This window comes from Tamandua tetradactyla, chromosome 17, assembly GCF_023851605.1.
Source record: "Tamandua tetradactyla isolate mTamTet1 chromosome 17, mTamTet1.pri, whole genome shotgun sequence".
NCBI lineage: Eukaryota > Metazoa > Chordata > Mammalia > Pilosa > Myrmecophagidae > Tamandua > Tamandua tetradactyla.
The window spans coordinates 45,880,787-45,907,548 of NC_135343.1; the positions used below are offsets into that span (position 1 = coordinate 45,880,787).

At 37.1% G+C, this 26,762-nt stretch overlaps 1 protein-coding gene across 6 annotated transcripts in view; it reads right to left on the bottom strand.

Moving 5' to 3' along the window:
* The window catches only part of EXOC6B (exocyst complex component 6B), an 870,074-nt gene that overhangs the window by 319,463 nt on the left and 523,849 nt on the right, over positions 1–26,762 (bottom strand). For all 6 annotated transcript variants that reach the window (XM_077134552.1, XM_077134551.1, XM_077134550.1 and 3 more), the window contains 5 exons: positions 17,762–17,833; positions 16,949–17,046; positions 14,766–14,871; positions 11,126–11,235; positions 3,880–3,991 (listed from right to left, as the gene is read on the bottom strand). In XM_077134552.1, the coding sequence (XP_076990667.1) occupies positions 3,880–3,991; positions 11,126–11,235; positions 14,766–14,871; positions 16,949–17,046; positions 17,762–17,833 (498 nt within the window). The remainder of the gene's footprint in view (positions 1–3,879; positions 3,992–11,125; positions 11,236–14,765; positions 14,872–16,948; positions 17,047–17,761; positions 17,834–26,762) is intronic.

Here is a 26,762-nt window from a genome sequence, read left to right on the forward strand (position 1 = left end):
GATTGTATAAAGATGTAACTTACAATGTGACTGTGGTTGTGAAAACCTTGTGTCTGATGCTCCTTTCTTTTATCCAGGGTATGGAAAGATGGTTGAAAAATATGGATAAAAGAATGAATAAATAATAGGGGGGGCAAAGGGTAAAATAAATTGGGTAGATGGAAATACTAGTGGTCAATGAGAGGGAAGGGTAAGGGGTATGGTATGTATGAGTTTTTTCTTTTTATTTCTTTTTCTGGAGTGATGCAAATGTTCTAAAAATGATCATGGTAATGAATACAAAACTATATGATGATATTGTGAGCTACTGATTATATACCATGTATGGAATGTACGTGTGTTAAAATTTATCAATACAAATATTCTTAAAAAGAAACCATGCTGGCTCTACATTCAAAATCTGATCACTTGGCACCACCTCTATGGTTAACACCTTGGACCAAGCCTCCATCAAGTTTTGTTGCAGTATTGTCAGTCTCTAACTGGTCTCCCTGTCTATCCTACAATTTTTCTCAATACTGCAAGGAAAGTGACCCTTTTAAAACATAAGTCAGCTCTTGTCACAAATCAAAATTCTGCAATGGCTCTGTATTTCACTCAAGCTAAAATACAGAGGACATAAAATGGCCCACCATGAACCTCTGGTACCTCTCAGGTCTGATCTCCTCCTTCTTTTCCCCTTGCCCATTCCACTGCAGCTAGCTTACCATCCTTATTATATCTTGAACTTGAGAAGAACTTTCCCATCTTAGGCCTTTGCTGTAGCCCTAATCTCTACCTGAAATGTTCTTTCACCTTCACTGTTAAACCACCTTCTAGATTTTGCTCTTTTAATAAGACCAATCTTGAAAGAACTTCCACCACATATCTGGTGTCCTTTATCCTGGATCTTTTTCTTTTCTCCACAGTATTCAGCATATTTTAACATACTACAATTTACTTATTTCTTTTATTTATCATTTATGATCTGTTTTCCCCCACCAGAATGCAAACAGGGATCTTTTGTTGTTGTTATTGATTACTGATTTATACTAAGGAGTTGGATTCAGAGTAGGCACTCAATAAATATTGTAAAATAAATAAATGACAGGACATTTTTGACTTTTCTAACTGAAAAATTCCATCTCTGTACTAGGCCTACCAATCATTTATTTCTTAATAATAATAGGAAATATATATTAAGTGTATATTACATACCAGGCAGTGTTCTAACCACTTTACATGTTCTTTTAATTCTCACAACAATCCTATAAGTGCTATTATTTTCCCCATTCTACACAGAAAAGCAAATCCAGACAGTCTGACTTTAAAACATACTCTTAAAAACTATTCAACTGCCCTTCCCACAGATCCTAGAAGAAGCAGTTTCAGGACTACTAATATACCTGTTGATTGAACTAGGGGTAGTCCCTTGAGGTCTGAGAGGATAAGGCATTCAGGTAACACTAGGTGCTAGAACTAAAAGTTAATATTGAGTTGGCTCAACCTGGGGAAGCAAAGAAGTGATGAGAAAATGAAGAGAGCCAGTTTGCAGAGAAAATGACAAAAGCATAGAGCATATGGACAAAGACAAAAAAAAGAGATGAGATCCCACATAACCCCAGAACAAGACAAGCAGACAAAGAGACATTAGCTATGAGAATTGTGTGACTTCCTGAAATAGGATTCTATGAGTTTGCATGTATGCATGTTTATAATTTCATTGTTTGAGTGGATTTCTGCTCACTGTCACAAAACCTTTCTAGAGCAGTTTCCATGTTACTACGGACCTTCTATAAACTCTCTACTTTTGTTACAAAGAAATAATTAAATCAATATGGAATGTCATACAATATAGTAAAAGTCAATAGGTTTTGGAATAAACAACGTGAGTTCATGTCTTATTTCCACCATTTTGCTAGCTATGATATTGTGCAATCTCCTTAAACATTAATTATGCATTCTATAAAATGGGAATAACAACACACGCCAAGTTACCTCAAATGCTATTGTACTAAGTGAGATGGCATTCCTAAGTGGGCTTTGAAAAATATAAACTGCTCTACAAATGTGAGCTATTATAATGATGATTCCAGATGCGAGTTCACTTTAGTTACTCATAAAAGAGGACCTGATATCTTCTCTTTTCCTAAAGTGAGAGCATGGTTATTCAAAGATTTACAGGTTGGTGATGAAAAACAATCACTGTTTATGTATGTGTAAATGCATGTGAGTACCACTGTAAAAGCCAAAATAAATAAACATGTGCAGTTGTTACTGTCATTCATATGAAAAAGATACTGTTAATGAAACTAGCATTCCAATGATTTAGGATTAACATTTAGAGTTCAATGAAACAGTGCTAAGAATTGTGAAAGCTCCTAGGACTTCTTCCTGATCTATACAGTGTCCTTGTAAATGACAATGGCATTAGTAAAACCCAAGCACTGAGAGACAGGCCTTTCCTTCAAGGTGTTACAGTAAATTAATGGCACAGTCACAACACAATTCAGTAGTCTCTGAGGCCAAAGCTGTTTCTATCAGACCATATTTTCTGCTACATTACTTGTTTTAAAATGCTATTTATACAATTACTAAACTGAATGGCATATGCAGAGTTTTATTAAGAGTTATAATGAAGAGATAATTAAAAATAGTAACAACTTCCTACTTTAGTTGGGATTCAGAAAAGAAAAGTTAAATCCAACAGAAGTGGGAGGGCTTCCTAATTTTCACCCAATTTTCTTTTTTTAGCCTTGTTTTCTTCTTTGAAAAGAGGTTAGCCTAATTTCAGATGCTTTAATATCTAATTTTTCTGTACCAGACAATAAAAGGGAAGCTTTACAAAAAAAAATGTTTGTTATAAGTAGAGCTCAATCACTGCCAATATCCTACCTTATAATATAAAACTTTTAATCCCACCTTATAATATAAAACTTCCTAATCTTATAGCAGAGAAACAGAGAATCACTTACAAATCAGAAGTAGATGCTCAGCTGGCTTCCAGCTGGCTCTACCTATAGATCACTGTCATTAGCCATTTGCTGAATTTCATTATAATCCTTGACAGCATATATTTAAAAATGTCAATTTTTCCTAAAGCAACTGACTTCCAAACTATACCACCTTTATAAATGAAACAGATGGTCAACAGCCTTTCTCTTTCCCTATGAAAACAATTCTTCTAAGCTCTCAGTTTTGGCACTAAAATTTCCCAAAAAATGGCAGGTTGAGACTTCCCTACAATCCTGGATTTCCAACAGCAAGGAAATTTCACATCTTGCTAAATTTTAGGACTACATGCCAATGAGCTAAATCTTCAGTTTGCCAAGATGCTGTTCTCAACATATGTACAGCGTTCATCCTCCCTTTGTCTCAGAAATATGACAATTGCCTTTCTCTCATGATTTCTCAATCCAAAATTCCCAGTCCAAACAGGTTACATGCTGATAAAAAAATAACTTACTATTCATATATAAGAGGCATCTCAAAAAGAAAAGTTGAGTCTAATGACACTAAGAAAGGACTATAAATACCAGTATCTTTTGCATCAATGCTTTATGCTGCCAAAATGTGATTCCATACTTTATCTTATATTTGAATTCCCATTCACTTGGATAGGAACCTGACAATGTTTCTATTCTCCAACCAATTTTTTTGTTTGTTTTTTTAATATATAATCAATGACAAGTAATACAAATCCGTCCTAACAACTTTAGGGGGGAAAAAGTTAAGCTAGTGAAACAAATAAGGGAGAAAAAGTGACTTTTTAGACAAAGAGTATCTATCTCAAAGGTGATTGAGGAAAAGAACAAAAGATTTCATTTTGCCCTTTCATCATCGGGAAAACGACATTTGTTCACATATTGCCTTGGCTGCCTCCAGTGAGAATAGCTTTACCTCAGTTAGTCCAATGTTCTTCCTTTTAATGACATTTTGCAAAGAATTACTCAGTGTCCTGGTCAATAAGAGGTTTGTAGACTTACGAATCATGTCATCAACTTCAGTTGAGCTGAAAAAGAAGTGTCAAGGGTCAGTTACACCAGGTAGTGAAATTGTTTCAGCAAATACATAGGGTGGCAGTGGTACTTGTCATATAATGATGATAATAAGAACAACAGTAACCTCAACACTTACTGTGTTAGAAACTAAGTACTTCATGTATTAATACTCATCTAATCATCACAATAATCTTATGAAGGTTTTATCATTATTTCTACTTCATAGATGAGGAAATAAAACAGAGAAGTTAACTGAAGTTGCTCAGGATCACACAATAACTACCCAGCAAGTAAAGGCTCTTAACCTAGTCAGTTTAGTTCTAAAGCTGATAGCAACAAGCACAACACTGTCCTGCCTCCCAGGACATGTGAGAGGTCTCCAGCATGATTCCTCATCCTGAAACCATACTTCCAAGTTCTTTCACAGATGCTTAATATTTATAATTTGCAGCCTTGTCTCACTGTAGACCTCTTACACAATTAGCTGATAAAGTTTCTTTAGAAAAGATTTATCTTCCTCCTATATCATCATCTTTCATACAATGTCTATTTAGCTTCTCATTTTACTATAAATGTTTCAAGTTACCAGTTTAATTTTACATAAAGGCTTTCTAATCCTTACAATCCCAAAAGTGATCAATCATGACATTTTCTATTCAGGAAAGGAAACTAAACATATAATGATCATATTTGTATATGCAAAGTTTAAAAAGAAAACTAAATAGTCTTGCAACCAGCAGACTAAATTCTAGACCTCTACATCTCCCATAAATCCTTGAAAGCATCATCCAAGATGGCTTTCTATAAAAGATACCCTTTTCAGACAAACATCTGTCCAATGATAAGGTTATTATTATAATGACAGTTATTGATAAAATCAAGAAATAAGCGTAAATAAAGATTCACGAACAATTATATGTCAATAATATATCATTTGTGGCCATTGATCACGAACGTAATCTCATTGATTATTTTCTGCAAAAAAAATCAAAGGTTAAGCACTTTTTAAAATTTAAAAATTCTAAATGTATAGGGAAACTACATTATCATGCTATAAGGAAAAGAGAAAAAATATCATAAATAAATAAGACTACTGAATTCAAGGCCATATCAACAAGAAAAAAAGCATGTCAAAATATTTTTATGGGGACTTCCTGTAAAGATATATCTAATGCCATCAGCCTCACCTAAACTGTTATTGAATTGAAATACTTCATTCAACAAATATATAGGATATCTGCTATGTGCTGGGTATTGTATTTGCTGAATACTCAGATTACAGTGGTGAACAAAAGAATTCATGGTTCTTGTCCTCATATATTAAAATTACATAATATCAATTATGATGTAAGTATGGATTGCTATGAAAGTGATTAATTATACAGGTACCAAAAATGTCTGGTGCCCCTGAAATCACTCTCATGGCACTCATCTTTATTATATGTTAAGAAAATCATCAGGAGTTCCACTTTTGGTTACGATATAGAAGATAAGGAGATATCTGCGTGAATGTATATTGATAGAGTGAACTATCTCATAGCAATTTGTTTAAAAAAAGTGCTATGTATGTGCATATATTCACATAGAAGAAGTAAAATAAGTATACCCATATATTAAGAGTGGCAATTTCTATGTGATAGAATTTGGGGTCTTTTAAATTTTTCTTCTTTATGCTACTCTACATCTTCAAAATCTTTTATAAGATCTAATTTTATAATTAAAAAATATTTGTGTATGTATGTATATATGTGTATATATATATATATTTATGTTTGTGTATTCTATTTCTTTTAATCAACTGCAAATACTGGAACATTTTTTACCATAGAATACCATTTCATGGTTGTTTTTAAAAACGTTTCTTTCAAACAGAGTTTTGCTATCTTTAGAATTCATGCAATTATATATTTCTTCAATATTTATAATGCTTGTCAGCATCTTCTGTCTAATGTAAAAGAAAGAATTTTTTTTTTTACATGGGCAGGCACTGGCAATCAATCCCGGGTCTCCGGCATGGCAAGCAAGAACTCTACCTACTAAGCCACGGTGGCCTGCCCAAAACAGAGAATCTTGCAGGAAAAAAAATGAAAGTTTGATTTAAGAGAATAACTCCTTAAAGCTACATAAAAATCTCAATGTAGCAATTTTTCTTATTTTGAGAACCATGTGTATAAGAAAACTAATTTTGTTTTTATACAGATTAAGTTTTGTATCTCCTATTACCTCCTGCCTTCCTCCTACAAGACAGGTCTAATTGACAAATTGATCTCGGTCACTCCAGGTCATAAGGGAAATGGCAACCAAAGAATAAAAGGCAGCTACAAAATACCTCCAAATTAAGTATTTAAATTTAAATTGTCAACATGAAACAAGTCAAAGGAGTTATCTGGCAAAAACTTCATTTATTCAAGCAAGAAAAAGACTTCTGAACAATTTACATACATTATCCTTTTACTATATTACCTTTCCTTCATAAGAAGATAAAAAAGTTACTATGTGGGGGCTATATGGTTAATTCAGTGGTAGAATTCTCGCCTGTCATGTTGGAGACCTGGGTTCGACTCCTAGCCCCTGCTAGGAGTCCAAAAAACAAGCAAACAAACAAAAAACATTCAACAAAAGATGCTGTGATAACAGGATATTCACATGGAAAAGAATGAATGTGACCCCCACCACATAGCACACAAAAAAAGTTATGGTAAAATGAACTGTAATAATTTATCCAGAAAAATATAACTAACAGGAGCACAGAGACCATTCTTTGACATGAGGTCATTTAGTTGCTATTAGGGAGAAAAAACAACCTGGAAAAAAACAAGTTTTCCTTTGTAATTTCCATCTCAGTTCTAGGGCACATTTCCATGAAATCAATTTCATTTTCAGAGAAGACAATAAATTAATTACATAAATCCTGTTTTTCATTTTTTCTTAGTAAAAACAGCTTCGAAATAAGTGGCTCAATAAACTATTTTATTATGACATACCTGGCATTTATTCATTCATTTTTGAAAAAATTTACTGAACTGGGTGCAGGGAATAGCATGTTGAACAAAACATAAAAGGTTTCTACCTATCAAGAGGCCTCAGCAAATTGTGATAGGGTTGATTCCTATGTTGCTCCTGTATATCCCCATCATACACTTATCATTAACTGTTCATTTCCTCAATGAGACTAGGTACTCCTTGAAAGCAGGGACCATATGTTTAGGAAGAAAGTCAGGGCTGTATTTTAATAATCTTATTTGCAAGCATTTGATCTTAATATTCTTTTTATCAAGCAACTGACATATAATAGATTGGTCATAATGTATGGCGAATAAACTAATAAAAGAAGAAATGAACAAAGGAGCCTAAAGTCTAGCACAAATAGAAATATATATATATATTTCTACCTGTACATATATATATAGAAATACATGTACAGGTAGAGCAGTAAGGTGAGCTGTGATAATAGTATTTATATGGTACAGAAGCAGCACGAAGGTGAGTAGATGACTCCATTAAGGATAGAAGTGGTCAGGAAGGGCTTCATTCAGCAAAAAATGTCTCAACTGAATGTTGAAGGACGGTTAGAGGCTAGCCAGGAGAACTAATAGAGAAGGGTAATTTCAAGTAGAAGGAGTCATGAAAAACTAGGGAGGCATTAAACAGCATGTAATGATCAAAGAATAACAAGTAAGGTTGGTGTGACTGAAGCATAGGTGACAGGAAAATTACAGGGGAGAAGGCAGACAGATAAATATGTCAGATTAGAGTTTGAACTTTATTTTATAGGCCATGAGGAGTCCCTGGAAAGCTATGAAGAGTGAAATTGAATGATTAGATTTGATTTTAGAAAGATTATTCTGGGGCAAGTACAGAATAGAATGAGGAAAAAGAAAGGATAGGAAGTTAGGAAAGTAAATTAGAGGAACAATTAAGAGATTATTTAAATAATCCAAGTGAGATGAATACAATGTGAACTAAAGCAGTAGCAAAAGGAAGGAAGAGCTTTAAAGAAGGTAAAAAAAAAAAGATATAATTTTGTCACCAATTAGATTTAGGGAGGATCCTAGCACTTCTCTCAGTTGTTAAATGGAATAATTACCACTTACCACAGAGAAATATTGTGACAACCACCTGAGATAATAAAATCAAATGTGCTGATGTGATTATATTATGTATCACAGAAAAACCATGTTTTAATCCTGATCCAATCTTGTGGGAGCAGCCATTTCTTTTAATCCTGATTCAATACTGTGGGCTGGAAACTTTTGATTAGATTATCTCCACAGAGATGCAATGAGGCCCAATTCTGGATGTGACCTTTGATTAGATGGAGATGTGACTCCACTCACTCCAGGTAGGCCTCGATTGATTTACTAGAGTCTTCAAAATGGGAAATATTTTAGAGAAACCTCAGAAACAGGAGAGCCAAGAGAAACTTCAGAGCAGAGCTAACACAGATGCCAACACTTGGAGAACAGAGACACAGATGCTTGGAGATGCTTGGAGCCCAGCAGACACTGCCATGAGATGTTAAACAAGACAGAACCCAGAGAGAGTCAAGGGAAGCCAAGAAATGAAAGCCAGTCCCAGAGAAGCAACCTGAGAAACCACCACAGGACCAGAGGCTGAAAGCAATGGAGGCCAGGAGCAAGGGACCAGCAGATTCTAGCCACATGACTTTCCAGCTAATAGCTGTGTTTCAAACCCATCAGCCTTCCTTGAATTAAGGCATTTACTTGGATGCCTTGGTTTGGACATTTGTAGAGGCTTATAACTCCAAACTTGCAATTTATTAAATCCCCTTCAAAAAAGCCATTCCATTTCTGGTATATTGCATTCCAACAGCTTATAAAAACTAATACAACATATAAAATACTTAATATACTGACTGCCAAATAGTAAAGAATTCGAAGCATGACAATAATTGTTTTGTTGATGTTGATGCTGATGGGATTTAAAGCTTGACTTGAACACTTTTTCACTGTAGGTACTTGATGAAGTTATTTAAATTCTCTCCATTTCAGTTTCCTTATCTGTTAAAAATGGAATATGGTTCTAATGCACTGGTGAGTACTATTTTGGGCTTTACAGGTAATAACATATTTGTAAAGCATTTATAAGAATGTAGACCAGTTCCTGATACTTAGTTTAGTTTTTTTTTTTTTTTAATTTTATTAATAGGAAAGAAGGAATTGAGAATGATTCTTACATTTCTGGTTTGGATAAATAGTAGCATCATTCACTGAGAAGAGAAGGTTCCTCTAAGAACCCAGTCCATGATAGCTATTCTCCCCTAAATCCTATAGATGAATTAGATCATTTCAAAGTGTTGTAAAAACACACGATACATATTATAACGTTTACCTATAATATTATAACTGCCTATTTTTGTGTATATTATCTCTGGTAGATACTGAGAAAATCTGAAGGCAAGGAACTATATCTTATACTTCTGTATTGTATTTTCAATAAGCAGTAGGTCGGATGCACTTGGTAAGTAGAAAGCTCAGTATATATCAGCTAAATAATTAAGCTTAAACTGAAGAAAATGTGGATGCCTTTAAGAAGCCCAGAAACTACATGGTAAGAAAGGTATTTCCAAAGGATTTTACCTTCTACTCTTCTATAGGCTTTAAAATTTCATTAATTAGAATGTTAAAATTAATATGTCGGGACATTTTCTTCAGGCTCTTTAAGAAAGTGTTCCTTCACCCTCTTCTTCCTCCCCCCTTGCCCCCCTTTTCCTTTTCCCCCTCCCTAAAAAAATCATTCCCTTACCCTCTTTCCCTTGCTTTATCTACCCATTCTTGCAATAAATCTTTCCTTGACTCTGCTAACTGCAAGATTATGAGTGTTGGACCAAACCCCCCAATTTGTTCTAACATTTGGTGCCGAAAATGGTTACGTACTCATTCTCTCCACTGCAGCTTCAACATCCATTCTTTCACTTCGCCGCATCCAGCACCCAACACTGGTCCTCTCCTATTATAAGGACAGGACACTGGGAAGCTGACTGTCCTTCAGCCTCTCACTGTGGGAACATCCAGCCATCCTTAGCAGGTGGCCCTTCTATGGGATTTAAAGTCTCACTCCTCTTCAGGTCAGACACTGAAGACTGACGGGGCCCAGGCTCTTCAGCCCCAACTCTTCCCATCTCCATGACCAAGCCCAGGGTAACCATCCTCGTGGCAGCTCTTTCAGGAACAACATGCTAGGTTACCAAAAACTTGCGAGGCAAGAACTGGATGAAGCAGCCTCAGACTACTGTCACATCAAAAATCCTGCCTCCATCCCTGAAGCTCCCCAACACTGCCCCAATACAGCAGGAAGCAGTTAAGAATGACAAACAACGTTCCGCCTCCTTCCCTTAATTGTATAATAAACAAAAGCAGAAATGACAAGTCACAGGGGACAAAACTCAGGCCCCAACCCCTCCTCACTCTGCAGCAATGGCCAAAACTCATGGCCCACTGACTCATGACCATTTCCCTTCCCCCTCCTCCTTGCCAAAATTTGTGACACCTCTTGCTAAACTCTGCCTGGGGAAGAAACCACACCAAAGAAGAATTTACAGCACAAACTCCACGAATAACGAGCATAATAGGTCAGAACAGGCACAAAGAAGGAGGAAGCAAGAATACTAGCCAATGGCAATCAGACAAATTGCCAAAGGTAGAATTCCGGACCAATCAAGGATGGCAAACTTCAAAGCATAAAAGGAGAAACATATCAGAACGCAGGTGGGCATTTTCTCCAGGCTCTTGAAGAAAATGTTCCTTTACCCTTTCCCCCTCCTCCCCTTCCTCTTCCCCCTCCACCCTCCTCTTCTCCCCTCCCTCCTTTACAATAAACCCCTTTTAACTTCAAACAAAAAATTAATATAAGTCATAGTACCCTTTCCTAGTGAATTCTCATTAATATAATGTGCTAGAAAGCAAATCTGGAGAGAAAACAGTAAAGAATAAAATAGGTATTACAAGCAAAAAATTCTTCAAATTCTCCAACCTTCTCTTTCACCATGACTACATAAATATAGCAATGCTATACTGTGCATGACTAATATTAAGACTTGCAAAATTAGAGCTAAAGGGAACATCCAAAGTTTTTCAGATTCACAATCTCAGCATTGGTTGCATTTTCACTGTTTTACACTCTACCTTAGATGAAGATCTTCTGAGAACTTCAGGCAGGCGTAGATAAATTCTTTAATTTGGTTGTAAACTTTTGGCACAAATTCAGAGAAAGGAAACTTTTTTGGAAATGGCTGCTGTAAATGCAATAATTAAAGAAATCAAATCACAAGCCAAACATACATTGAAGATACTTATAAATTAATTAAAATGCAAAAGATCCAAGAGATGGAAATAATCCAAGTGCCCAACAACAGATGAGTGGATTAACAAAACGTGTGATATACATATGATGGAATATTAAGCAGCAGTAAGACAAAATGATGTCCTGAAGCACATGACAGATGGATGAGCCTTAAAGACATAATGCTAAGTAAAATAAGCCTGATACAAAAGGATATATATTGTATGATTCCATTTTTATGACCACGGTAAGGTAAAATCAGAGGATTATAATACAGAATATATGGGACCTCGAGATACATGGAAGCTAGAGATGGGTGAATGGTTAGCTAAAGAGGTTGAACTTAAATGTAAGGGAACAGATAAAAGTAAAGGTGGTTCACTAGTGGGTCTATAAGTAAAGTTACCATTTAAAGGTGAGCATGATTGAAAGGGGTTGTATAGACCCATGTGTCTGACACATTAACACTACATATGTAAATAAGTTCTTGCATGAACTACTGTAAAGGTATGAATCTTGTACAAGAAGTGTATAACTTCGGGGTACAGAGGGAAAACTGCGATTGCATGTTATGGACTATGTTCAACAGGAAAACATCAACAGTAGCACAGCACAGCAGGGGTAAATAACGGGGGAGGGACAAGATTAAGGGGATGTTTGGATTTTCTGTTTGGCAAGGGTATGCTTACTGGTTATCTTTCTCTTGGGAATAATGAAATTTTTTGGCAAGGGTATGCTTACTGGTTATCTTTCTCTTGGGAATAATGAAATTATCTACAATTGAAAGTGCTGATGGACTGCTGACTTTGGACATTATACATAATACCCAATGAATGGAGTTGGCTGAAGGATGCACTGAATGAGAAGTAGATTGGCAAATGATGGCGTATACATATGATTGAATATTGTGCTGCTACAAAAAGGAACAAAGTTGTGAGGCAAGCAACATGATGAATGAACCTGTGGGACATTTGGTGAGGCAACATAAGTCAGAAACAAAAGAGCAAATACTGTATGTTCTAATTTAGAAAATTCTTATAAGAAAACTGGGGCCTAGATGGTAAGCTCTTATACCAGTCACATTTCATCTGGAGCAGTAATTGTTATTTCTGGATTTTAAGAGGTTGTCTTATATATACATAACCTGGGATTTAGACATAAGAACGAAGCCAATCAGGTTGGGATTAAGGAAATTCAGAATACAAGCATAAGAGAGACATTATCTGCATTTTAGAACCTCATCTACTCTTTGAGATCAAAGGAAGAAAGGTTATTTTGTCTAGAACCTAACTTTTTTATAGCACATAATCTAACTCAACCTGTTTGGATAGATCATGTAAACGATTCAAACAGAGGAAGCCCAGAATAAGAATGAGGGCCTTTAATCCTGTATAGCTACATCCCCGAGTTTATTAACTAGATAATCAAAAAGTATTGGCAAGGTCCCTTGAAGGATGGGAGAAAAAATATGGAACTATTAAATTTTACCACCGGGGAAACTCTTAGGGATACCCAAATCAATAGGCCAAACCCTTGATCTTGAGGCTTGCTCTTGTGAAGCTTATGTATGTAGTAGAGAAGTTTAGCCTACCTATAGGTATGCCTAAGAGTTAGTTCTGGGGAATCTCTTTTGTTTCTCAGATGTGGCCTCTTTCTCTCTCTAAGCCCAACTCTGCAAGTGAGATCACTGCCCTCCCCACTATGTGGGACATGTCATCCAGGGATGAGCCTGACCCTGGCCTTGGCACTGTGGGATCAACAATGCCATCATGATCAAAAGAGGGAAAAGAAGTATAACAAATAAGGTATCAGTGGCTGAGAGAGTTCAAACAGATTAGAGAGGCTACCCTGGAGGTCACTCATGCAAATTTCAGTTAGGCATTGCTACCTATCACAGCTTGCCAAACCTCAACCAAAGTCATTCCTGTCAATCCTAAGGAATACCTAGGGTGTTACATAAGATTCTATAAAGGTTCCACGTACTAGGGTAACTTTCCAGAAACCTACAACCTCCAGATGGGTTTCTGGATCAGATAAATCCTGAAATGCAGAGGGGCCAGCCTGTCTAGAACATCAACCAGTTCCATCTCCCCAACCCATATTATTGATATCCCTTTCAACATGAGAAATGGGCATAGCCCAAATACCCCTAAGAAGCAGGAGAAAGAGCGAAGGTGATGGTGGAGTTATACAGAGAAAGTAAGGTTTAACAAATGAGTATGATTATTGAATCATTACACTATTTCTTTTAGTTTCCAGTATCTTAGAGCAGCTAGAAGTAAAAACCTAAAATTGTGGAATTGTAACCCATACCAAACTCTGAAATCTGTTCTACAACTAATTGCTGCAATGTGCTTTGAGATTTATTGCTTTTTTGTATATATGTTATTTTTCACAAAAAAAGAAAAAAAAAAATACTTCGGTTTAGCTAAAGCATTTTCATCAGGTATCAGTTCAGGGATAGTCAGTGATAACAGAAAGCCTACATTCCAGAGGAGACAACTAGAGGTTATTCTGCTTTATGTATATCAAGATCAATAACCTGCTCCCTGCTAATCAGAAAGTCAGAATGTAAGAAACAAATCTCTGGTGTTTACTAGGATTGGCTGGCATAATGAATGTTATATATTGGAAATTAAAAGTGGTGAAATTAAAAGTAAAAATAAAAATAAAATAAATTTAAAAATTTAAAAACACAAAAGTTATTTTCTTCCACATTATGAATTATCTGCATAACAACCTCAAATTTAAGAAAATGTCTCCAAAAGTTTCCTCACAAAGAATGAGACACACATTTTTAAATAAAACAATAAGGACAAAGTCCTTCAATGAGTAAAGGTATAAACAAACTGAGGTACATAGTAAGCAATAAAAAAGAATGAACAATTGATACATGCAATAATCTAGATGAATCTCAAAGACATTACGCTGGGTGAAAGAAGGCAGGCTCAAAAGGTTACACACTATATGATACCAATTATATGGTTTTCTGAAAAAAGCATAAGCAGATGGATGGAGAGCTGATCAGTGGTTGCCAGAGGTTGGAAGTTAGGGGAGGAAATGATTACAAAAAGGTAACATGAGAGAATTTGAGGGATGATGAAACTGTTTGGTATCATTATTCTGGTAGTAGATACATGACAATGCATTGTCAAAAGAAATAGAACTATATACCACAAAGTGTAAATTTTATTGTACATTTTCTGAAAAGTGTCTTAAAAGTATAACAAAAGTATAGTATTTCAAAGGTTAAACCAAATTGGAACATTCCTAGCAACTTCTCAAACTCTTCAGAGGTGACTGGACTCCAAGATTCCCAAGTCAGGAAATTCTATTCTTCTAAGCCCCCAAAAAAGTACTTTGAAGGTGTCCTACAGTTCCAAACCAATGAGTGATAAGTAATGCTTTTCATGAGATTGATCCAATAAAAGCTTTTAATGAATGCCAAACAACCAGAGAAGTTTATTTTAAAGTATTCCTTACCTTTTCCAGTTCTATGTCTTGGAATGGGAATTGTCCTACTATCTTTTTATACATCTCTTCACTTGTCACTGGTATAGGACTATAGTTGTCAGAATCAAGTATGTTTCTATAAAGAAAATAAAGGAAGAAGGAAGAGGTAATCACTATAATAATCACAACTAATTTTCAGATGAACTCCAATGGTTGCATATATACCTAATCCACAATGAACATTTCCCAGTTCCTAGTCTATTCCTTCTACAGTACAGCTATATTTGGTTTGGGTTGAGATCATCTTTAAAAAAAGAAAGAAAAGTGCAATTAGAAACAAATGAAACAATATTATAAATATTATATCCTAATGTTTGAAATTTATAGATGGGACAGCCGAAAGGCAAATGAGATGTAAATTAAAAAATAATGTGTGCTCTGAAAAAGGCAAAGAGGGTTTTTTAATAAAATAAGGTCAGATGTGATTAAATTCCCTAATCTTGTATCAGATCTTCCAGTCTAACTTTTGAAAAAAGAAGATGAGGAAAAGTAACTTCTATAATAAATCCAAATTATATTCATTTGCATTTCTTCATTTACTACTTTGTATTAATCATGATTTTTTCATTTGTATATTCTATCTCCTTAATAACTATATTGGGAGGTGGTGGAGCTCTCTAAAAGCAGAGACCACAATACCAAAATGAGAACAGAAACTCACTGAAAGCATCATATCATGTTTTCTGTAGTGATGATCTGCTTTTAAATATAAATGCATCATCACTAAATCTGGGCTTTAGAAATGCAGGTGTTCATATTAATATACAGACAAACTGCTATATCTAAGTGATGATCAAGAATGTGTTTATCAACTGTGAAGAATAAGATTAAAGATGATACAAAATATTAAAGCTATAAGAATCCAAAAACAAGGGAAGCTATCTTGCAATAAGTAAGATCACTTTAAGTAAAGGAGTTAAAGTTGAAAAGGAGGAGAAACTCAAATGAGTTGGCAAGGGTTGGGTACCAAGAAAACAGTCTAAGGAGACATTTCTTAAGTGGGAAGTATAAAGAAAATTAACCTTTCTAAAAACAAAAAAATAAAAAAATTTTAAAAATTAACCTTTCTACATATGGTATGTATGCTGCAATAATTTAAATAATGTTCTTCAAACAATGCACTTGAATAGATCCTTTCTTTCTGTGCAGAGGAAGATGAGGAAAACATATTAATGAGTCCTCAAAGAAGGTTTCAAAAAAGCCTAGAAATTATTCAAAGGGATGGAAACTCCACTACATTGCAAGTGAGCCATGGACTAGGCATGATCCTCAAAGAGGAAACCAAAAACACAGAATGAGAGTACACAAGATGATCTGGATGGTATGAACCAAAGCATTTGATATTTATCTAGGTGTGGTGGTTTGGAACTGTTATGTAACCCAGAAATAAACGTGTTCTTTTAATCCATTCCTGTAGGTACAGACCTATGGCAGGTAGGACGTTTTGATTAGGTTATTTCAATTGAGATGTGACCCACCCTATTCAACATAGGTCTTAATCCTATTACTAGAGTCCTTGATAAAAGGATAAAACACACATAAGAGCTAAGAGGTGAAACTGAGAGAAGCTCATGGAAAAACCCCCCAGAGAAGCTGAGAAACAAGAACACATCCAGAGAACCTGAGGGAGGATGCCAATGAAGCTGAAAGAGAGAAGCAATGAAACCCAAGAGAGAAGGATCAGCTCACATTGCCATGTGCTCTGCTATCTGACAGAGGAGCCCAAACTTGCCGGTAACCAGTCTTCAGAGAAAGTATGCCATTGCTGCCTAATTTGGGACACTCTGACGGCCTTAGAATGGTAAATCTGTACGCTAAATAATTCCCCATTGTTAAAAAACAGTCAATTTCTGGTATACTGCCTTTCACAGCTTTAGCAAACCAAAATATCAAGGTAAAAACAGAATTTTTTAAAGCCAAAATTGGGGCTTAGGGGCTTCCCAACATAAATACTAATTATACTGAAATTGGCTCTCTTGGGAACTTTATTTTGAGCATTAACATAGTTTACTTGAATTCTGGATGATAACCTAGAGTAGCTAGAAAATATAAGTCACTAAAACATGCTGCTTATTGAATCTAAAACACCTTGTACATAAACACGTGTATGTCCATGTATGTGTGCATACACATAACTACGGAAAATTTCTCACCTGAAAATGCCTGCCCACTTCTTCAGCAGAGTTTCACTATATTGGTCTCGGATTTCTAAGAGCATGTCAAAAAGCTGATTTACAGGGAAACCATACACCTGAAACAAAACGTTAGAAATAATTTAAATTAAAAAAAAGTTTCTAAGGCAATTTTTTAGGAACAAAAAGGAGATAAGGCACTGAAGGACATTTTTGTTCTTTGGCCAACAGTTTAAATGAGACCAGGATGGTAGAATCTTTCATTCCCACCTAAATCTGGTCTTTATCTCTCAAGAATTAAAAGACATTTACCAAATGTCTAAACCAGTCAGAAAAAAAGGAAATGGTTAAATTAAAACCAATTTATATTTGGTACACTGTCAACTCTTATTTGCAATTCTTACTTTCCAAAGTAAACATTAGGATTAGGGATAGAAAGAGAAAATGCTACCAATCTGTTCCACTTCTATTGCTATTCTATTGGCTTAACATGCAGCTCATACCCACCATCATTTTCAAGATGGGAGTTAGGTATTCCAAGTCACTAAGCACCATATCTGAATTTAAAAATCTTGAGAAACTAAATCAGTGAGTGGTACAATGAACTGACTTGATCTGAGAGGGGAAAAAGGATGGGACTATTCATGAGAACACAAAGGGTCAGGGTAAACACCTAGACAAGCCATAAAGGGATAAAAATATTTAGCTCTAGGAAAAGAAGAAACATACCTAAAAACTAAAAGTTACTTAACACAATCTTAAGTAGACAATGAAAAGATCTAGAGCTACTGAACTAGTAATCCACATGAGCATATATAAATAGAAATCACATACCTGAAGGGTATCAGCAAAAAGCACTATGAGGTTCTTCAAATCTAACACAAGGTTTGGATCAGAGCAGTAAGACTAAAGAAAATAAAGTTTGGGGGGAGGGGGGACACATCTTAATTAGAAATAAAAATAAATTTTGATTTAATTGTTTAATAATTCATCTGGTGAAGGCTTCCTAGAAAGCATTTTCCTGGTACAAGGTAACATCAGATTTACCAGGGAAGAGCCGAAGTAGAGAGGGCTCAATAAGCATATCTACACTTTTAACACTTGATAATTTAAAAAACACACTTCTAAAAACTCTGCGGTTAAAGGAGAAACAATTGACATTGAAGATCATTTAAAAATTAACAACATTGATATACTTCATAACAAAACCCATGGTATATGACTAAAGCTATTTAAAAATTCATCTTTATATTCAAACTTTAGAAAGCACAACAGACTGAAAATGAACAAACTAAGGATTTACTTACAAAGCAAGGAAAAGAACAGAAAAATAAACCATAAGAGAGAATGAAATTGAAGTCAAAAGCAGAAACTAATGACTTAAGAAGAAATATAAGATTTGATCAAATAAACCAAAAGCCTCTGTTAAAAATGAAGTAATGAAAACAGACAAATCTTGGTACAGTCTGATTAAACAACAAGGAAAAAACGAAACTAAATAACACAAGGAATATGGCAGAGAAAATAAGCATAAATACAGCAAAAAAATTACAAATAAAATTCATATCATAGCATATGGAACACATATAACAAATAAGTAAACTTAAATAATGTAGGATATAGTAACTATGGGCAAGATACAAAGGGGTATACCTCACTATTAAAACAAACACATTGATTTTGATATTCAACTTCTCTTCATGGTAATTCTGTTACTTGTTATCTACCTGATCTTTCAATTCCTATATGCTGACTTCTCTTGTATTGATGTGATTATTCAATTTCTCTTCTTATTAGAAACAATTTTTGCTTTATGCATACTGATTGCCATGGTCAGGTTCATGTGTCAACTTGGTCAGGTAGTGGTACCTGTTTGTCTGGTTGGCTAAGTGCTGGCCTGTCTTTTGCTATGAGGACATTTCATAGAATTAAATCATGATCACATTGGCTATACCCACAGCTGATTCCATTGGTAATTAGCCAAGGGGAGTGCCTTCTGCAATGAGTGATACTTAATCTAATCACTGGAAGCCTTTTAAGGAGGATTCAGAAGAGACAGGCTCTCTTCCTGCTTCAGCTGCTGAGCCTCTCCTGTGGAGTTTGTCCAGACAGACCCTCTTCAGAATTGTCAGCTTCATAGCCTGCCCCACAGATTTTGGACACTACGTTCCCACATAGAAAAAGTGAGTCACTTTTATAAATTTATATTTATGAATATTTCCTGTTGATTCTTAGACTCAAAGGCACTAATGACTCTGATTCCTATAATCAGAATGGCACTCCCAATCCATAGAGTGAGGTGGCAAAAGAGATAGTCAAAATATCACCGTTTGATTCTTCTAATGCTTCGCTTGTACAAAAGCCAGGCTCTGGAAGATGTTTTTGACACCTTTACGGAGTTTTGTTGAAATAGGAGGTACAGAGACATTGGTTGGTTGTTGTCAGATACACTGTATACATTAATGAGTGAAAGGGATGGGCTTAAGGCTTCAAATGAGAAGCTTAAGCGCCGTCTAACAGATGTAAAAGTTTCTATGAGTGTCATGAAGGAAAATCTTATTTCATGTAGCCATAGACTTGAGATCTCAGAAAATTAGACTCAGCATCTTATTGTTAGAGTAGCAACTTTACAACGTGGACTGAAATCTCAATCTTGTAAGGTGTCTGCCATTAAAGTAAGGGCATTGATTGGAAAGGAGTGGGACCCTGAAAAATGGGATGGGGACATATGGATTGATAATGATGTTGGTGGCGAGGTTAAAACCTCATGCTGAGTCTTCTCTAGACAAGCCATGCTGAGTCTTCTCTAGATAACCCTGTAATAATTGCCCTGAAGACATAGCCACCCGACTTCCAGCCTGCCTTGAGGAGTTGGCCACTCAACCTCCACTTGAAGGGATTACCCCTAGAGTGATTAATCCTGTTCCACCAAATGAAACTGCAAATGAATGCCCTGAAGCAAATGGCTTAGAAGATACTTCTAATTTTTTCATGACCCACTCCCACCACCCCTCATTTCTTCCAGATCTATAACTAGGACTAAAGTCCCAACTGACCCCTAAAGGTGAGGTACGAAGTATCACACATGAGGAAGTACATTATACTCCAAAAGAACTGAGTGAGTTTTCTGATTTATATAGACAGAAATCAGGCAAATATGTGTGACAATGGATTTTAAGGGTGTGGGATAATGATGGGAAGAATATAAGGCTGGAGCAGGGTGAACTTATTGATAAATTCCCACTAAGCAGAGATTCTGCATTCAATGTTATAGCTTGAGAGGTTAGAAAAGGCATTAATAGTTTGTTTGGCTGGATGGCTGAAACATGGATCAAAAGGTAGCTGACATTACCTGAGGTTGAAATGCCAGAACTGCCCTGGTATAATGTAGATGAGGGAATCCAGAGGCTTAGAGAGATTGGAATGTTAGAGTGGACATCATGAAAAGCCTGTTCTTACAACCCAGAAATGTCCAGAGGATGCACCTTTCACCACAATGGTGAAAAATAAATTTGTGAGACTAGCACCATCAACCCTGAAGAGCTCTGTAGTTACACTTCTCTGTAGGTAAGATATTACTGTGGGAACTGCTGTCACTGAGCTGGAATCCTTAAACATGATGGGGATGACTGGATCCCAAGTTGGCAGAAGCCAGGTGGCAGCACTTAATCGCCAAAGAAAGGGTGGAGTAACTATTATAATAGACAGCAAACTTTGAGCGAACTCAAAGCAGGAATCAAAATAATTTGACTTGCAGAGATCTGTGGCATTGGCTACTAAATCATGGGGTACCTAGAAATACAATAGATGGGCAGTTGACTGAATTCTTGTTTGAGCTGTATAAACAAAAGAGTTCTAGGTCAAGTGAACAAACGTCTAACTTGAATTACAAAAACACATGGCCCCGTAATCAACACCCAGACTTGAGACAGATTACAGACCCAAAGCTCCTCGAATGAAGGGGAGGCCAGGTCCCTTTTGGGGAGAACCCTGTTATATTCCCACAAATTTATACGGTTAACCTTCCTCCAAACCTTCCCCAAGGAGACATACAGCCTTTCACCAGGGTAACTGTGCACTGGGGAAAAGGAAATGATCAGATATTTCGGGGATTATTTGATACTGGTTCAGAAGTGACATTAATTCCAGGGGATCCAAAATGCCACTCTGGTCTACCAGTCAGAGTGGGGGCTGGTGATCGATGGAGATTTAACTCAGGTCCATCTCACAGTGGATTCAGTGGGCTCCCATTCTCATTTTGCAGTTATTTCCCCAGTTCCAGAATGTATAATTGGAATAGACATACTGAGCAACTGGCAGACCCCACATACTGCCTCTGAAACTCATGTAGTGAGGGCTATTATGGTGGGAAAGGGAAAGTGGAACTTTTTTCTCACTAGAACTGCCCCTACCTAGCAAAATAGTAAATCAGAAACATTACTGGATGCCTGGAGAGATTGCAGGGATTACTGCCAGTCTTAAGGACTTGAAGGATATAGGGGTGGTGATTCCCACCACATCCCCATTCAGCTCTCCTATTTGGCCTGTGCAGAAAACAGATGGATCTTGGAGGATGACAACAGATTATCGTTAAGCTCAACCAGGTGGTAACTCCAGTTGCAGCTGCTGTTCCAGATGTGGTAGCAAGGCTTGAGCAAATCAATACATCCCCTGGTACCTGGTATGCAGCTATTGATCTGGCAATTGCTTTTTTCTCAATAGCTGTTAGTAATGACCAGCAGAAAGAGTTTGCTTTCAGCTGGCAAGGTCAGCAATATAACTTTCACTGTCCTACCTCAGGGGTATATCAATTCTCCAGCCCTATGTCACAATCTTTTCTGCAGGGACCTTGATTGTTTCTCCCTCCCACAAGACATCACACTTGTCCATTATATTGATATCATGTTGATTGGACCTAGTGAGCAAGAACTAGCAACTACTCTAGACTTACTGGTAAGGCATTTCCATGTCAGAGGATGGGAAATAAATCCAACGAAAATACAGGGGCCTTCCATCTCAGTGAAATTTCTAGGTGTCCAGTGGTGTGGGGCATGTCAAGATATCCCTGCTAAGGTGAAGGATAAGTTGCTGCATCTGGCCCCTCCTACAAACCAAAAAAGAGGCACAATGCCTAGTAGGTCTCTTTGGATTTTGGCAACAACACAGTACTCATTTGGGTGTGCTGCTCTGGCCCATTTATCGAGTGACCAGAAAAGTTGCTAATTTTGAATGGGGACCTGAACAAGAGGAGGCTCTGTGACCATATGATCCAGCAGATCCAAAGGTACTGGAAGTGTCAGTGGCAAACAGAGATGCTGTTTGGAGCCTTTGGCAGGCTCCTATAGGAGAATCACAACACAGACCCTTAGGATTAAAGCAAAACCTTACTATCTGCTGCAGATAACTACTCTCCTTTTGAGAAACAGCTTTTGGTCTGCTACTGGGCCTTAGTAGAGACTGAATGCTTAACCTTGGGCCACCAAGTTACCACCATACCAAGTTACTGAGTTGTCTATCATGAGCTGGGTGTGGTCGGACCCGCCATAAAGCTGGGCATGCGCAGCAGCACTCCATTGTAAAATGGAAATGGTATATGCGAGATAGGGTCAGAGACAGGGCAATGAACTCCTGTCATTGCCCAATGGGCTCATGAACAAAGTGGCCATGGTGGTAGGGATGGAGGTTATGCATGGGCTCAGCAACATGGACTTCCACTCACCAAGGCTGACCTGACTACAGCCACTGCTGACTGCCCAATCTGACAGCCACAAAGACCCACACTCAGTCTCCGATATGGCACAAGTTATGTGAGGGAGTCGCCTAAATGCCCATGGTCTCACTCCTGCCACATTACCTTCTCTTTCCCAGACCAGAGCGATGGCCTCTTGGGGAGTTCCTTACAGTGAATTGACTGAGGAAGAGAAAACTCGGGCCTGATTTACAGATGGTTTGGCACGATATGCAGGTATCATCCAAAAATGGGCAGCTGCAGCACTATAACCCCTTTCTAGGGTGTCCTTGAAGGACAGTGGTGAGGGGAAATCCTCCCAGTGGGCAGAACTTCGAGCAATGCACCTGGTTGATCATTTTGCTTGGAAAGAGACATGGCCAGAAGTGCTTTTTATACTGACTCAGGGGCTGTTACTAATGGTTTGGCTGGATGGTCAGGGACTTGGAAAGACTATAACTGGAAAATTGGTGACAAAGAGGTCTGGGGAAGAGGTATGTGGATAGGCCTTTCTGAGTGGGCTAAGAGCATGAAGATATTTGTGTCCCATGTGAATGCACAGCAGAGGGTGGCTTCAGCAGAGGAAGGTTTTAATAATCAAGTGGATAAGATGACCCACTCTGTGGATACCAGTCAGCTTCTTTCCCCAACAACTCCTGTCATTACCCAGCAATATGGATTTCCACTCACCAAGGCTGGCCTGACTACAGCCACTGCTGAGTGCCCAATCTGCCAGCAGCAGAGACCTACTCTCAGGCTCCAATATGGCACCACTCCCCGAGGTGACCAGCTGGCTACATGGTGGCAGGTTGATTACACTGGACCACTCCCTTCATGGGTGGGACAGCCATTTGTTCTAATGGGAATAGACACATACTCTGGATATGGGTTTGCTTTCCCTGCACACAACGCTTCTGCCAAAACTACCATCCGTAGGCTTACAGAATGCCTCATCCATCATCATGGTATTTCACACAGCATTGCTTCTAATCAAGGAACACACTTCACAGTAAATGAAGTGCAGGAATGGACACATACTTGTAGAATTCTCTGGTTTTACCATGTTCCCCATCATCCAGAAGCAGCTGGATTGACAACAGTGGAAAAACCTTTTGAAAACTCAATTACAGTGCCAACCAGGTGGCAATACCTTGAAGGGCTGGGGTAATGTTCTCCAGGAAGCTGTGTATGCTCTGAATCAGTGTCCAATATATGGTGCTGTTTCTCCTATAGCCAGGATCCATGGGTCCAGAAACCAAGGATGGAAATGGGAGTGGTACCACTCACATTGTGATCTAACTGCCTTGATCTCTGATAATGATTACTCCTAGTGATTCACTAGGAAAATTTTTGCTTCCTGTCACTGCAACCTTGAGCTCTGCTGGTCTACAGGTTTTAGTTCCAAAAGAGGGAGTGCTTCCACCAGGAGAAACAACAATGATTCCATCGAACTGGAATCTAAGACTGCCACCTGTTCACTTTGGGCTACTCATGCCCCTGAATCAACAAGCCAAGAAGTAGATTACGTTACTGGAGGGGTGATGGCCCTCACTATCAGGGGGAAATAGGGCTGCAACTACACAATGGAGGTAAAGGCGAGTTTTCCTGGAATATAGGTGATCCCCTAGAGTGTCTTTTAGTACTACCACGCTCTGTGATTAAAACCAATGGAAAACTGCAACAACCCAATCCAGACAGAACTACCAATGGCTCTGAAACTTCAGGAATGAAGGTTTGGGTCACCCCACCAGGCAAAGAACCACATCCAACTGAAGTGCTTGCTGAGGATAAAGGGAACATGGAATGGGTGTGAAGAAGGTAATGATAAATATGAACTATGACCATGATCACTCACAGAAACAAGGATTGTAATGCTGTTTTGTTCATGTTATACTATTTAAGTTGTAAGATATCAACTTTACGAATGAATATTACCCAAGCACTTGCACCCTATTCTGGGGAGACTGAATGTGTTTCCGTTATATTCAGGACAGGTGAGTATTGTTAGGTGAGGAAAAAAAGTCTCTTTTATTGTTTTCTATTTAGAAATTAGGTATGGTTTAACATGATGAGTATAGCTGCCAAGCTGACAAGGGGTGGACTGTCATGGTCAGGATCATGTGTCAACTTGGCCAGGCGGTGATACCTGCCTGTATGGTTGAGCAAGTGCTGACCTGTCTATTGCTATGAGGACATTTCATAGAATTAAATCATGATCATATCAGTTGCATCCACAGCTGATTCCATTTGTAATGGGGAGTGTCTTCTGCAATGAGTGATGCTAAATCTAATCACTGAAAGCCTTTTAAGGAGGATTCAGAAGATACAGTCTCTCTTCCTGCTTCGACTGGTGAGCCTCTTCTGTGGAGTTTATACAAACCCTCTATTGGAATCGTCAGCTTCACAGCCTGCCCTACAGATTTTGAACACTACATTCCCACAGTTATGTGAGGCACTTTTATACATTTTATATTTACAAATATTTCCCGTTGATTCTGTTTCTCTAGAGAACCCTAAGTAACACAGAGATCCTTCCTTGTTCCCTATAGAAAGGCTATTTGTCTTTCTGGGGGTTAAAAATTGATATCAATACAAAATACCCTTCTTTTTTTTCCATTTAATGCTCTTCAACTTGAATTGTGTTTGCCTTATAAAACGTCATCTGTCCTGCTTCTATTTCCAACCTTTTAAAGTAAATATATTTTTGGTACATTGTAACTGAGAAATAAGGATTTAAAGGATAATTTTGATTACTGAATCATTATACAGCTCTTCCTTTTTACTTTTTGGTAAATTGGAATAACAGAGAAATTATCTGAAATTTCTAAATTGTAATCTAACTGCCTTGATCTCTGATAATGATTGTATAGCCTTTATCTTCTGCCCCTGTGATTGTAAAAACCTTGTGACTAATCTTCATTTGTATCCAATCATCTAGTTTTTCAACTTTAGAGCCTTGTAATTGCTAAAGACAGCCCCTAATGTTTATTAACGAAAGGTCTTGGGTCAGCTCAGAACTAGTTATCCAAAGTTATCTTGATAACGGAGACATTATCACCAAAGTAGTTCTGCCTGACAAGTCACTTATACCTTATACCTCATTGCACCATTTTCTTATATGTGTTCTCTAAACATGTAATCAATTTGTACATGCTCAATAATTACATCATCTAGGGCCACGATGCTCATTATTCTAACCCTGCCTATCTTTTTTTCTAATAAAACTATCAGAATTATGGTAGTTCAGGGAGACAGATTGGGGTCGATAGGTCATATGCTCTATTACTATGTATATAATATTACACTCTTTCTCTCTTTGAAACCCTGCTGGCTCAGGAATGGATTAATTAAGCGCATCAGGCAAAAGAATCCACGGCCTCTCTGGTAACAATGTTCACAGTGGTATTATTCACCATAGGCAATAAGTGAAAACAATACAAATATCCATCAACAGATGAACAGTTAAACAAAATTATGATATATGCACATATTAGAATATTACTCAGCCATAAAAAGAAATGAAGTTCTGATATATATTACAACATAGATGAACCTTGAAAACATTATTCTAAGTCAAATAAGTCAGCCACAAAGGGGTAAATATTGTATCATTCTATTTAAATGAAAAATCCAGAATACTTACATTCATAGAGATAGTGAATTAGTGGTTACCAGAGACTGGGGGAAATGGGGAATGAGGGATGGGATAGAGGGGTGTATAATTGCTTAATGGGTATGGAGGTTCTGCTCAATAAGATGGAAAGTTTTGGAAACAGCCAATACTGATGGTAGTATTGATGACTGCACAACATTAGAAAGGTAATTAATTCCACTGAATTCTATATTTACAATGGTTAAAAATGGCTAAACTTATGTTATTTATGCATAGCTTACCAAAATTAAAATAAATAATATAGATAAATATTTACGAATTTTGCCATTCTATTATAGCAAAAGAATAAAATGGTATGTCAGATGAAGTCTTTGGCTATGTGAAAATCAGCATGTAAGGAATGGAAGAAAACTTTTAAATAAGGTAAATGTACTACATACGTAAACTTTAAAATTTCTAAGTACTAAAAAACCCATGAACAAAAATAAAAAGAG